The following is a 15,556-nucleotide window of genomic DNA, read 5'->3' as shown; positions in this document are numbered from 1 at the left end:
CCTGCAATTAGGATAGAAGAATCGTATGCACTACTACAGTTTGGTGACTGACTGATGAAGCAGCAGTTCTGCAGAAAAGGACCTGTGGATCAGGTATTTTTGTTCACGGGAAAAAATATTAATTGCACGCCCCTTCTCCTTAGGTTAGCATGCATCATGCTCTTTACTTTTGCAGCTTATTATTTTTACTTATTGTATCTTTGAGCCCCTGATTATGATGCACCTGGGGTGAGCGTCCTCCTTGCCCCACCCTTGTTATGGCCCTGCTGGGGATTACAGTGGATGAGAAGTTGTACATGAGTAAACACTTCGCCCTTGTTGCCAAGAAAGCATATTGGGCTTGTGATGGGGTGAGGCAACCCCGCACTAAAGGTGCCCCCCCCAGCGAGGCAGGTAGAAGCGGCACGGCTTTTCTCGCCGCTGCCGAGGACGCGGTCGGCGGGGGAGCCGGGACGCGCCGCTCGGCAGTCGGCTTAGCCGGCGTGGCCCCAAGCAACGTGGGAGGTGACAGGGTGAGGCAACCCCGCACTGAGGGTGCCCCCCCCCAGCGGGGCAGAAAGAAGCGCCGCGGCTTTTCCCGCCGCCGCTGAGGATGTGGTCGGCGGGGCAACCATGATGCGCCGCTCGGTAGGCGGCTTCACGAATGCGGTCCCGAGCACCGCGGGGGAAGGACCCCCCACGCCGGGATCAGCAGGGGCAACGGGGGAGGAACGCCACCCCACCAGCCTCAGGGCGGGTGGCCCCACAGACGCCCCCAGTCAGCCCTATTCCCCACTGATGCCGGCGGCAAGGAGGACGCCGGGGGTGAGTAGAGACAGCTGGGGAGGAGAAGGTGGAGCCGCGGGTGAACGCAGGTGCAGGCGTTCTGGAGGGGCAGGGGCGGCACCCTCCCCAGGTATAAAACCAGCAGAGTCAGAAGAAGAAAGGGGAGGCGAGGAGGAGGACGTCAGATGAAGGGACTGAGAGGCACGAGGAGGCAGCGGAACAAGCCGGCCGGATGGTGAGCGGTCGAGCGAGGGCGTGAGGAAGCAGCCGAGAGCGGGTGTCTACTGGAGCCCGCGGGCTGATGTGTTGAGGCTCTGTGCCCCATCAGCCAGGTTGGGGGAGAGAGGATCGTCTCCCCCGCCTTAGGGCCCTGGGCTGGGGTCTGGAGAGAGGGAGGGCCCGGACCCCCCTCACCTTCTCGCTCGAGGGATCGTCTGGGCGACCGAAGGGAGGGTTGACCGGGCGCAGTTTTATGAAGACCGGGAGCATCTGGGACAGCAACCGGGGCATTGGGGTGCCCGGGGCGGGGTGAGCCTGTGGACCCCGTAACAGGGCTGCTTTTGTAGGAGCATTGCCCGCAGGTTGAGGGAAGTGATTATCTGCTTCTGTCTGGCACTGGTGAAGTGACATCTGGAGTATTGTGTCCAGTTTGGGCCCCCATTACAAAAAAGGATGTTGACAAACTGGAAAGAGTCCAGTGGAGGTCAACAAAAATGATTGGAGGACTGAGGTACATGACTTCTGAGGAGATACTGGAACAGGGGATTTCATAGCAACCTTCAACTACCTGAAAGGGGACTCCAAAGAGAATGGAAGCTGTTCTCAATGATGGCAGTTGACAGAACAAGGCACAAAGGCCTAAAGTTGCAGTGGGGGAAGTCTAGGTTGAATATTAGGAAAAACTATTGCACTAGGAGGACAGTGAAGCACTGGACTGGGTTACCTAGGGAGGTAGTGGACTCTCCATTCTTAGAGGTTTTTAAGGTTAAGCTTGACAAAGCCCTGGCTGGGATGATTTAGTTGGAGTTGGTGCTGTTTTGAGCAGGGGATTGGACAAGATGATCCCCAGAGGTTTCTATCAATCCTAATTGTTTATGATTTGGAAATACAACAGTGATTTACTAGGAGAAATGTAAGGTGTGTTTATACAACATTATGTTCCTGGTTTGTGATTACTTTCCTGCAATTTTTTTTTTTTTTTTTTTGCACTGAGGGAAAAAACTGTGTATTTTGGGGGCTCTCAATGGGAAGACAGTAGGCTAGAAAGCTTTATCAGATTTTCACCATTGCTTCAGCTACATTCAGACCTGTCAACAGGGAGAGGAAAGGGGGTAACTGCCCCAGAGCTCAGCGATTCAGAAGGGTCCATGGCTGCTAGCACTTTAAATCCCCACCAGAGCCCTAGGGGGTGAGCACGCCAACCTCTGGGTAGTGCTGAGGGCTAGCTGCCCCAAGTCCTACCTCTTCCAGAAGTGCAGACCTGCCTCCCACCCCACCTTGCCCAGAAGCCAGGTGATTCTGTTGGCCTCCAGGGCTACATTATTTTTAAGTTTCGGAAGGCATATGTCTGTTTATGTTTTATCAAATGGCAAAATTCCTATCGAATTAAATGAAAGTACAATGAGTCTTGTCTTCCATCTCTTGCTACATTTCTTCATGCACTTTTCTTGTAGTAACCTACTTCAAGGCAACATTATAGAACCTAGGGTACGTCTAGACTACGCTGAAGTTTTGAAAGAGGATATGCAAATTCTGCAGGAATTTGCATATCTTCTTCCGATCTCATTTTTGAAAGTAGAGCTTTTGAAAGTGAAAGTAGTCAGCACATGTTTTTTCTGGAAACCCCCTGCCTTTTTCGAAAAGCCGCTCTTCCTCAAAAAATGCCAAAAAAACCATCCCAACTACTTTCACTTTTGAAAGCTCTGCTTTTGAAAGTGAGATCAGAAGAAGATATTCCATGGGAATTTGCATATCCTCTTTCAAAACTTCAGCGTAGTCTAGACATGGCCCTAGGCGTTACAGTAGGCAATTTATAGGATGATTTAAAGTGTTGTGGTATCTGCCTACAAAGACCATCTCTGTGTAGATATTGGCCAGTGTGGTTGATGTGTGAAGAAGTAGGTTTGTGGCGTTATGATTTTTGGGTTGGATCATGATGAATATAGGAAAGGACAGAGTCTGGGGTATGTCAGGTCTCTGTGGTATCATGCTTTCCCTCCAAAATACCTATGGGAATTTAGAACTCAGTAGAATGCCGATAGTTTTCAATATTGTATCTCCGATTCTAAGTGTGTGACACATGATGAAGTAGAGAGGACCCATATTCAGAATCATCAGACCCATCAGACCTTGGGTAAGTCACAGGTTGTCAGTCTATAAAATGAAGGCAGTAATACCCACATTTGTAAAGCACTCTGAGATCTATAGATAAAATTAGTGATGTATTTGTTAAGTATGATTATTGTTAAGGGACATTTAAGGGAAGAAAAAGCTTTTTACATTTGGATTGTCCTGTTTGATGCTGATTTAGTTTATAATTTTAACTTAGGACTGTTCCTGGAAGTAATGATCTTATATTGTAAGTTACAAGCAGACCTTGTTATAATTTGTTCTTAACTGATTTGTATAGTGTTATGTAGATGATTTATTTCCTGTAAATCCTGCCATTTATTGAAGTTATGTTATGCTCTAGGAAATGAGGTGGGTGCAAAATGAAACTGAAGGGCTGGGGAGCGGGTTTGCAAGAGTAAAACTCCATTTAGCAAATCCCTTAAGTCTTTCATATGATTAGAATAAAAAAAAGGACAATAAAGTATAAATATGCACCTAATGTACTACTGACATTTTAATTGTTTTTATTAATATAAAATAATTTACCAATAGCAAGAAGGGTTTACAAATCCATATGTAGGTCATCATAACTACATCATTTAGCAAATACTTTATGTATTATACTTAATAAAATAACATTATTTTAATAGAAACATTGTGGGACCCATTAAATATTTTCTGAGACGTATTTGACAGTTTTCAGTCTAGTTACTTGATGTGGTAATTCCCTGGTGCAAGATCATTTCTAAAACAGTTTCTTAATTTTCCTAGGGGAAGAAATTGTGATTGCTATACCTCATGGGAGCCGCAGTGTGAGACTTACACTGAAAGGACCAGCACACCTTGGTATGAGCAGTCTTATGTATTTTTAAACAGAATAAAACCAGACCTTTTTATTTAAGTTTATCTAAACTTTCAGGCTGTGTCTAGACTGGCATGATTTTGCGGAAATACTTTTAACGGAAATTTTTTTCCGTTAAAAGTATTTCCGCAAAAGCGCATCTAGATTGGCAAGTGCCTTTGCGCAAAAGCATCCATGGCCAGTCTAGACGTGATTTTGCGCAAGAAAGCCCCGATCGCCATTTTAGCCATCAGGGCTTTTTTGCATAAAACAGTTCTTCCCTGTCTACCCTGGCCCTCTTGCTCAAGTATTCTTGCTCAAGAGAGATTTTTCCCGAGCTGGAGCATGAAAGCATTTGTGCAAGAAGCACTGATTTTGTTCATTACAAAGTCAGTGCTATTGCGCAAATTCAAGCGGCCAGTGTAGACAGCTGGCAAGATTTGTGCAAAAGAGGCTGCTTTTGTGCAAAATCTTGCCAGTCTAGACGCAGCCTCAGTGTTTTGGCAAGATCAAGGCCTTGATTCCTCTTTCCATTTTTAATTCTCAACCCAAACTATTCTTCCAGAACATTAATATTACATTGAATTTGAATTGTTTTCAAAGAGATTTGTATAAAAATCACAATTGTATGAATATATGTGTAGATATGTTTTTATAATGCTGAACTGGAATGTTTGTGCAGAATATCTAAAATAAAGTAAATTGTTCATGAGACTTGGAAAAACTTCTATAAAAACTATGTTCAGTGGAGGACTGAATGGGCTTTAGATCATTGGCACTTAGATACACCAGAGAGAGGCACTACTTACAAAGCTTTGAAGGGGAGGAGGAAGCAGCAGCAACTGGAAATCAGACTTGGAGCTCCAGTTACCAGTTTAATCCAGAAAAATCTGGTAATGACCCAATATGGGTTCCATGGCCTATGTGAAATGAGTAACGTGGTCTCAGTCTAGTTCCCCCTAGATATGTATTACAAAACCTACCATTATGACTACTGGGATTAAAAGATAACTCTCTCTGCAGTCTCAGCATAGAAGCCAAAGAATGACTGACCATGGAGATCTGAAGGTTTAATCTTGCAAAAGGTGTTGAGCCCTTTGCACTTGATTCAACCAAGTAATTATGCACATGCTTAACTCTAAGTGTATGAGCAGTGTCACAGAAATCAATCCATATATCTACTACTCAGTAAAATAAATGTATCAAAACTCAGTCTGAGTAAAGTTAAAGGATGTAAAGCAGTAAACTAACCTACAAAAAGCCTATACAGGAACAAAGCCATGGCTCCCAGGCTAGCTTTAGTCCTGGGAAATGGAGGATGCTGGCCATGAGCACCTCTTTCCCCAGCTGGCCAGAGACTCCTAGGAGGAGACATTGTCTATTACTATTTGGTAAGTGTCTCCCTCCCTTGCTACTGCAACTGTCCCTCTTTCACCACCAGTCTCCACTGTTTCCCCAACCAGCTTGTGCAGGTGGGCACTTCTTCTTTAGTCATTAGATGTGTAAAATCTTTGGGTATTTTTCCCACCTTACATCAGGAGTTTGGTGCCTTTTTGAAGCATTTATTTCCAAATGTCATCCAGGTGGTTCTTGGTTACATTTGTGGTTATTACCTAGAGTTCATTTCTTTACTAACAATCATTTTTTCCATACAGAATTTATCATTTAAATAGAAAATGTGAACATCCTCAGAGACAACAAAATAAACTTTTAAATCTGATATTTCAAACAATATTTTATTGGTGAAATTAAAAAACTTTTAGGGCTATTAGTCTAAATCATGATAATAAAAAGACTTTTATTGATGTGAGAAGTGTAAACAGCAAGAATGAAATATATTTTGGCTCCATATATCATGTGTTTGTTCTAAAACAATGTCATCATTGTTTTATTTAAAAGAATTTTAAATTACATTAGCTTTAAATTTTACAGCTGAGAATGTTAAGGGAATCCCTACATGTAACTCTGAAAGATTTTATGAATGTAATAAAATTAGCTATTCTTTCTACCATACTGTCCACAAAACAAAAACTTCTATCAACTGGCTTTTTTAAAAATGTTGCAAAGTCTAATAGTTTATAGCAGAATTATTGTTCTCTGATTTGTTTTAGCCTTTTCTAATTATTAGTATTTGTGGAAGGGAGCTAGCTGATTGTTGCCTTGGCTTCAAGGAATCAGTGTAGCCAATGTTCCCCAACTACATGGCTCCTTTTAGCACACTAGCTCCAGTAAAGCTAGCCTCGGTCTGTGTACTCGTGCTGAGAGGTACTCTCCCAGCTGCAGTCTAGATCTACCCTTATGGGAGAAAGCTTATGAGATGCTCCTTCTTTCCTCTTACCTTCAATCTCACTAATTCCTCTGCAAATCTGAGAGGAGTCAGACACATTTGAACCATTATCTAGCACTCCAGATTCACTTAACCTATAATCTTAAAAATGATAAAAGTGGGAAAAAATGAGTGTTGGCCAGAAACAACAGTTTTTCTCACTCTGTGGTCAAATATTTACAATGGAGACACTTGGAAATATGCTACTGGACCATCTGTCTGTCCCCCTTATGTGACTGAAATATGTTCATGTTGTAAAGGTCACTTAATGACAGAGCCATATGCTTCTTTTATTTTCATGCAACCCATTGACTTCAGTGAGAGTATGTCAACATATTTAGGGGTGGACTTTTAGGAAGACTTATTTAAAATACCAGATGTTCCTCTGCTTGATAAAGAGGCTCTCTTGTTGGCTTGTTTTAGGCTAGAGTGTTTCTCTCCATCTTACAGTTTGAAACTGCTACCTGTGTTGGGCACCTTCTATGTAAAATCAGTAGCAGTTGCCATGTTTCTAGTGGACTTCATAGGGTATGTCTAGATTACATCCCTTTTCTTGAAAAAGGGATGTAAATTAGATACTTTGAAATTGCAAACAGTTTTTCTCACTCTGTGGTCAAATATTTACAATGGAGACACTTGGAAATATGCTACTGGACCATCTGCCTGTCCCCCTTACGTGACTGAGTTTAAATGGGGTTTAAATTTCCCATGCTTCATTTGCATAATGGCGGCCACAGATTTTTTTTTTCAAAAAAGTGCTTTTTGAAAGAAAAATGGTTGTTCAGACAGGGATCGTTTGAAAAGAAACCCTTTTTCGAAAGATCCTGTACTCATTTTTTCAGGAGTACAAGATCTTTCGAAAAAGGGTTTTATTTTCGAACAATCCCTGTCTAAACAGTGGTTTGTTTGTTTGTTTTTTTTCAAAAAGCCCCTTTTCAAAAAAAACGTGGCCGCCATTAAGCAAATGAAGTGCAGGAACTTTAAATCCTAGCTTCATTTGCAATTTTGAAGTGTCTAATTTACATCCCTTTTTCGAGAAAGGGATGTAGTTTAGACACAGCCTAGAGTCTTCATTTATGGGGTCAGGACTCTGGGGTACATTTTTGTGCAGAGAGAGAAATAATTGTGAGAGGTTTGGAAATAAAATAGGTTTTGAATTGGGGTTGCTACTTGTGGTGGAAAGGCTTTCACAAAGAAGGAGGCTTTAAAGCATTTCATAAAGATGATCAGAATTTGGATTTGCCTGATCTTCTCTGGACGGAAGTACCACAGCTGGATCTCCTTGGCAGAGAATGCTTTGTTCCAATTTTCCCATGTTTCATCCTACTCTTTGTGATCTGCATTGTCCCAGAGAAGCACAGCTGTCATGATGATTCATAGATTAACATATAATCTTTCATGTAGCAGATAGCAGATTCCAAACTAAAAAGTGCTCCAGTTAACTGTTTTTTGCCAGTATATAATCATGTTGAGAAAGGGTCTACTTAATATATTCATTTTATGGACAATGTAAGATGTAACACATATTATTAAGCAATCAGCAAAGGGCATTGTGCTAGTCTCTTTACTAACATAAGAAATCATAGTCCCCGTCCCCAGGATCTTAAAGTTCTCATCACTTCACATTTTAATGCCTGTGTTTTGTGAATAGTGCAATAGGCAAAAGCATTGTCACTTTGCACCTAATTGAATTTTGAAACAAAGTTTTTTGTTTTGTGATAAATTATGCATTTTCTAATATTTGTTTAAAGAGCTTTAGAATCAAAAGAGAGACAGAGTCCTCAGAAAATAAGCCTCTTGCAAAAACAAAAAACCAGGAAAACCAGAAGCTAATATTTTTACAAGTGGCTAATGCTTGATAACCAAGTTCATGAACTTTGAGAGAGTGAGCTTAACTAGAAGAAACTGAACGATGCTGTATCTTTTCCCCCGTAGCAGATTTTTATTTTAGTTTATGCTATTTGCATTAGTTGAAGAATTAAGTATTTAGCCATACATACAAATACTTGTTTTTGTTCTTGGCCCGTATGAAAAGAAGTAGTATGCAGCTGATCATTGGAAAATAATAGTTGCTTTTATCCCAGCAACCCGTTTTCTCCTATGTGAGAATAATCCATGCAGGGGGAGAGGAAACTCCATGAATGTAAAATGTAGTATTTCCTGCATATTCTTATTCTGGCCATGGGATAGCCATCAATTTTTTGGATTTCCCCTCATTTAAGTCACATATTCCCATAATATCTACACAAATGATGGGAGATACACACAGGGCTTCCTTGTGAACATCCCAAGCTACTGTAGTGCTGCTGAGATCTTCTGACTCCTGCACTGCTGAGCCTGATGGACTTCAGTCTGTCTCTAAAACCATAGGAATTCATTTTTCCAGGGGATCCTTCAGCACAGCTAGTCCCACAAATTCCCTTCTGGAAAGAGAGGTTGTACATTGTAAAGAGGAAACAGCATAACATAGCTCTGGGTCCTCACCATAGTTGATGACTCCTTTAAGGCACCAGAAGAAGTTAACTCAACCATAACCTGAAGTTGTATAAACTTGGTCTGCTTTCATCAAGGGTTTGTCAATGAAAGAATCTGTAGCAGCCCAGCTGGTTTCCTACCTAGTCTCACTCTGTGAAGTTGGAATTCTGGCACACATGTGCATACACACACACCAAAAGGCTTCTATGGGTCAGGGTTGGGGAGCATGCTCTGGAGGGAAGGTTTCCCATTTCTGAAGGAGCATAGGGCTCACAGTTCTTCTGAGTGCTTGGTGGGTGGTTTAGTGAACTCTTTTTCTGTCATACCCTGTGGGCCAGGTGGTGAGCTCCTTTCTTATCTAGCAATTACTTATTGCATTGAAATCAATGGGAGCACTTGTGTGGGTCACTATTTCCTAGTAGGAATAAAGTATTCACAATACAAGTCTGTGCGGGTAATAACTTTATACACATACATGCAGCTCTCTAGATGTGAATAGTAAACATATGGTTATTTTAATTTTTTTTCTCAGAGACATTTGCTGAAGCCCCCTGGCAGGTTATCTGTAAATATTTCCAGATGCATAGATGGTAGCCTACAAACACAAAAACACAACAAAAAACAAGCAAACAAAACTCAGTGACTTATATATGTATTTTCAGAAGTAACTTTATAATGTTACATGTTAGTGATTCGATTTTGTTCTATATGGAAAGCTTATGATAACAGGCAGTGGCTTAGGCTGAGTGAGAATATATTGCTGCTAAGGTTATCTATTGTGCTGTGGAACAGTTCATCTCATTGTGTGTGACACATTTCCTTGGAAAATCTGAGTAGTTGGTTCTAAGTTCAGCAGAGACCTCCCCCTGAAATACAGACTGTCTCTGCACAGCTGTATCTTACAAATTGTTAAACACATTAAATTCCTCCCTGGTGTAGCTCTGTAGACTTTAATTACATTCGCTGGCATTGCACCAAAGATGAATTTGACCCACTATATTTTCAGATTAATTCCTAGCCAGTATGTGCAGTTTGACCTTTTTTTGTAAATTTTGTTTAATTAGTTTATTAAGAAAAGCTTATAGATTGGAAATGTTAACATATTGGTTTGGCTCAGCTCCCGGATGGATTAACCTTCACGTGTTTCACACCCTTCTCTGAAACTTAGGTGTCTTTTTTTCATGCTCTTATTGGGCCAAATTCTGAGAGGTCCTAAACACCTGCAGTTCTCATTGACTAGATCTGGAGATGCAAGTGTTCAGCAATTTCCCTTAATGAATTTCACTGTTGTAAGCCATGTACTCAGTTCCTGAAAAATAAAAGTCACTGTTGCCCATAAATATTTTTTTGTCTTTTTTCATAGCAGAAATGATCTTCTAACTGTGCCAGTATCTCTTAAACCTGTGGCATACAAAGCTTTTCGTGTAATCATTGGAAAAATAGTCAGATAAAAATAATATTAGTTTCTCTCTCATGTTTTTTCACTAAGAGTAAAAGTACTATAAAATGTTTGTTGATGTCGCTGTTGTTATTTTATTATCTGATCAGTTGTATTTCCTTAGAAAATGGGGCACTTGAATTTCTGATTGCTTTTTGATGGCTCTCAAAAGAATTTTACTCAACTTTATGCTAGATTTCCAACCCATGATCATGATGGAATTATCTTTTGTAGGAGTTTCTTTTACTGACATTTCTCTTAAAGCATGTACAGGATCCTCTCACTGTTCTATCCATTAAAAATAGAAGACGTTGTTTAGGATGCATTTGGTGGGCATTGGTTAGATTAATGCAGATTTTATACAGGTTTTTATTTTTTTTACAGTTTTACAGCTGAAGTTGTTTAAGGAAATGGCTGATCCTTCTAAAGTGACAACCATATTTTTCCTTTTTCTGGCTAGGGATAGAACAAGCTAATTTTGAGTCTAAAAAGATTTTAGAAAATGAGAGGCTGCTTCGAGAATGCATCTTTGACATGAAAAGGAGTGTCCAATAGCCATTTTCCTTACTTTTGTTTATGATCTAGGTAATTCTCTAGTGTTAACACTTCAAAAGCATCACTGCCATAGAAATTAAATTGAAATTTACAGCTAGCCTATTAGTCCTCTCCTAGTTTGGTTTCAGAAGTTTGGCTTCTGCAGGAAATTCCTCTGAGACAGTGTTGGTCACATATTCAGGGTAAGTCCGAGAAAAATAGCAACACTTTAAATTATTTGAGCATAATAAGAACAGTAATGAAAAGTTTTATTGTATGATACAGTACAGAATTTATTGCTCCAAAAGACAACACTTTCCTGCCTTGTGCCTAGATAGCCGTCAAAATTTCACATCCTATAAAATTTCCAATACTTTAGACTAATCCTTTTAGTTCTAATTTAATATAACCCCATCTTTTAAGACAATTTTAGCATCATTTCAGCTTTCTTTTCTCCCATATAGTCTCTGAGAATCATTTAACATCCTTGGATCTTATTTCAGTAATGGGATTAGGAATTGAGGCCTGCTCCTGCTCCTTTTGAGGTAAATGGCAAAACTCAAACCGTTTCAAGGGAGCAGGATCATACACTGCCTATTTTGCATATTAAAGAAAATTTTGACCAAAATGCTTGGATCTGATAATATGTTAAAGTGCCTTAACAAACTAATTCCAGTTCCTCTTGAACATAGGTATGTATTTTATAAAATAGACATTTTTGGGGAATTAGTTGTGCTATAGGCAGCCTCTGATTTAAAAAAACACCTCTTTACACCATTCTGTTTATGTACTTCATGCATAGCCTAGACATCACTGCATTCCCAGGTCGTTATAGAATAGAATCTGAAAATGGATCTGAATCAGGATTTTTTGTAACAAGAATTCATTCAGGATTTTAATCCAAGGCTCCAGATTGTTAAGGATTAGTGTATTTACTGTGCTTTATAAACTGCATCTCTTCATGAATGCTAAAAGCTTTTGTCACAAAGAGGCATTTAAAATATTATTACTTTAAAAAATTATTTTTATTGTATAATGCATATCTGCTAGGCTCCAAAGTAAACACTGAATATAATGCCTATTTCAGAATCTTGAAGCTTTTCTTCATATTCACCCAGACTCCAAAAGGGCAGATTCTATTACATCATTAAGATTTAGAATGGCTCAAAAAGCTATCTAAATTACATGAATTATTTTTAAAGAAAGCTAACCAATTATTTATATCATTAAGCAAATATTTTTTATTTTTGATGTCTGAATGTAGTGAGTCAAATTCATTGTTCTAATTCTACTCCTTTCAGTGGAGTAACGGTAGTTTGAACTAGGACGCCTAGTTCGAACTACTTTGTTTGTGCCCCGTGCAGCCGGGCTGCACGGGGTTCGAACGAGCGGGGTTTTAAAAATGGCGGCACCTCGCTTATGCAAATGAAGCCCGAGAAATTCAAATCCCGGGCTTCATTTGCAAGTGCGGTATGCCTACATTACCCTCCTAGTTCGAACTAGGGGGGTAGTGTAGACATACCCTAAGAGTGTAACCAGTCCCTCATTCCAAAGCAAGCATTCAATATTGCTTTTCAGCACTGGGCAAGTACAATGTTATGGAGTAGCCAGAAATTTACCTTTCTTAATATCTTCATCTGGTTTCAGACACTATAGGACAGTAGACATGTGGGTGATTATCTCATAACTTATTTGTTTCTACCTTTTGGAAAGTGTTGTCTACTGTTTTATTCTGTTTCCCAGGAGTACAAAATATCAGTGGAAAGGTTTTCATCACGACCTATTCTAAGACTATGACATCCCTTATGCAGAGCTGCCATTAGAGGTCTTTGTTAACACTGTAGATATTCAGACATTATAGCTCTCAGATTCTTAGAAGAGTAAAGATATTGAGGTAGTTGTCTAGTGATAGTGAAAACTTCAAGAAATAAAGGAAACAAGCTTTTGAGAGACTGAATGAGGACACTGATTGACATGGGTTGCATAATAACATGAGTACATTTTTCTTCATGTGGAGTGCACTGTCCACTGTGTATCAATACCTGCAGTTTATCATACTGAATCTATTGCTTGATACATAATATTGAATTAATTGTTTTGGGTTAAACAGTATTAATAGTACTTCTTTCTGTATCCTATGGAAAGGAATGGTGTGATCAGGCAAATAATTATTGCATCCAAAGAATGCTCAGCGAGCTACTTCATGAATGTATGTATCGTCCTACATCACAAAAGCTAGTACAGTAAAACTCCAATAGTCTGGCATCTAATTGTACGGCACTTCCAGTAGTCTGGCATCAAAATGGCAAGAGCCTAGTAAGTGAGCTTTGGCAAAAAATGAGTCACAAGGCAGCAGCTGAACTGAGCGAAACCGGACGGGACCAAGTCAGTCTGCTGCTGGGATTGTGTGATGCTGGACAGTACTTGTGCTACAATAAAAAGGGTTAAAAACACTTTATATACAGTGTGTGTGTGTGTGTGTGTGTGTGTGTGTGTGTGTGTGTGTGTGTGTGTGTGTAACCAATTTATAGTATCTCCTGATAGTCTGGCATATCCGATAATGCGGCACCGCCTAGGTCCCAAAGGTTACAGATTATCGGAAGTCTACTGTAGTGTTCTCTGCTCATGCAGTTTTCCTATGCACATGCCCAGCTACTTCTTGTATGTCATGATTTGTTCAAATTATTTTCTGGCATACTTGAAAATAAATATATATTCTGTTTAGCCTAATCAATTATATGTTTTCTTTGTTAGTTATTGAGTCAAAGACACTGCAGGGAGACCAGGGAGAACACAGCTTTAATGCCCCTGGAATATTTGTTATAGAAAACACAGCTGTTGAATTTCAGAAGAGTTCAGATAGAGAAACTATGAAGATTCAAGGACCTCTGGGAGCAGATTTCATTATCAAGGTAGGATATGTGTTTAGCCATGTTGTAAGATGCCAATATATTAGAAGTATATTGGGATGGAACATAAAGGAGATATCATCAAACTTCTAAGTTCAGGCAGATGCATACCAGGAGATTAAAGACTACATTTTTAGGAGGGTGGGCAAAGTTTTTCCTACGGGAACTAAGTGTAAAGAACATTCTACCTGTATTTGTGCATTGGGTGAAAGGGTTCCATATTTTAAATATTGGTTCAAGCAGGGAAATATGAAGACGATGATGAATCTACTACATGCATATTTTCACACATTATTTGTACATTCTTATTTGGTATGTTCAAACATATGGCCTGTATCTGTAGTTATGGACTCTGATTTTAATTGCCTATTTTGTAAATGAAAATTAGATTTTCTAAATATTTCCTCTCCACAGTGATTTGAGCTTTATGGAGTTAATTAGAAGGTCAATAACCTTAATTATTAATAGTATGCACAGTGGCTGTAGTCATGTTTGTCCCATGACATTAAAGAAAAAAGGTGGGTGAAGTTAATAAAAGATATTGACTCGCTCATCTTGTCTTCCTAATTATTAAAACATTACAAATGTAAGATAAAATACAAAATGTTTCTTCTTTTGTCTGAATTGTTTTCTTTCACCGCACCTTCAGATAATTTCTTCTTAAGTTACCATTGGTGATTGGTTATCTGGAAATTTTCTCTTTCTTTTAGGGTAACAAAATGCCTTTCTGGGTTTAAAATCTTTTATTTGAAGAAAATGCCAAAAGTTATATGTGCATAACATGTAACTCCCAGGAGAGAAACAAAATTACCAAGCTTTAATACAGTTCATTTATGGTGTCCAATTATTTTTACAGTTATTACTATGATTTTTATGCACAATGGCATATGTACATTTGGGAAAAAACAGTTTACATTAAATATCCACCAACATAAAAATGTCCTCAGGAGCCATCCATAATTAAGCAAATATCTCATATGTTCCCATGCTTTGAAGATTGTTAAACTCTGTCTTTAGTTGATCGTGCAGGATAAGGATGTTAAATTGTGATTAACTGGCTAATTGTGTAGTCGATACAATTTGTATTGACTACATGATTAGTCGATTAGGGGGCCCTCCAGAGCCGCAGCAGGAGATGGCTGGAGTCGGGACTGAAGGGTCCTGCCTTATGCCAGCTCTGGACCGCTGCAGCTCTGAATTTTAAATGTAGTGAGAACCTCCGGGCTCTTACCACATTTAAAATGCAGTAGCGCAGCATCCTAGATTGGCGTGAGCCAGGAATACTCGGTCTCAACTTGTGCTGGGTCCAGCAGCCTTTGTTCGCAACAGCCCACGCTGTCCATGGACAGGGGCTACTGTCAGAGCAGCCTCTGTTCATGATGGCCAGGGCTGGTTGTGGCCTGGGCCACCACAGAGACTGCTCCAGCAGCAGCCCTTGTTCATGGTGGCCAAAGCTGGCTGTGGACAGTTGCTGCTGCCAGAACAGCATCTACCCATAGCAAGCCTCAGCCTGCTGTGGGCAGAGGCTGCTTTGCAGAATCCTCCCCTGTCTCCCCCCGCTGCCTCTGATAGAGGCGGGGAGCAGGAGGGACAATAGGGAGACAGTGCTGGAGGGTGGGGGGGGGCGGAACCAGCTTTTAAAATGGCTTCCCCCAGCACAGGCTCCTCTCCCATCCACCCCCCTTGCTGCCTCTCATACAGAGGCAGTAAAGGGGTTGGGGGGAAGTGAATAGTTGAGAACTCCATTTGACTACAAGATAAGCATAAGCTTATTGGGTAGTCCAATAGTCGACTACTCTCTTGCATCCCTAATGCAGGGGGAACCATATCTACAAACAGGGTCCCTGCACTGAAATTTCCTTGCCTTCAGTCTTTGACTGCAGAAGGAAATTGTGTTTTTAAAGCTACTGTTCAAGAGTGGTAATATAATTAGTATA

General features: G+C 40.2%; 1 protein-coding gene across 11 annotated transcripts in view; it reads left to right on the top strand.

Moving 5' to 3' along the window:
- The window catches only part of ADAMTSL3 (ADAMTS like 3), a 372,565-nt gene that overhangs the window by 242,927 nt on the left and 114,082 nt on the right, over window positions 1-15,556 (top strand). For all 11 annotated transcript variants that reach the window (XR_012895741.1, XR_012895743.1, XM_075897127.1 and 8 more), the window contains exons 8-9: window positions 3,868-3,942; window positions 13,465-13,622. Coding sequence is in view for 9 of the 11 variants with exons in the window: in XM_075897127.1 (XP_075753242.1) it covers window positions 3,868-3,942; window positions 13,465-13,622 (233 nt within the window). In the remaining 2 variants the exon portion in view is untranslated. The remainder of the gene's footprint in view (window positions 1-3,867; window positions 3,943-13,464; window positions 13,623-15,556) is intronic.

The sequence above is a fragment of the Pelodiscus sinensis genome, chromosome 14, assembly GCF_049634645.1.
Source record: "Pelodiscus sinensis isolate JC-2024 chromosome 14, ASM4963464v1, whole genome shotgun sequence".
Classification (NCBI taxonomy): Eukaryota; Metazoa; Chordata; order Testudines; family Trionychidae; genus Pelodiscus; species Pelodiscus sinensis.
This window is presented reverse-complemented; position numbering and strand designations above follow the sequence as displayed.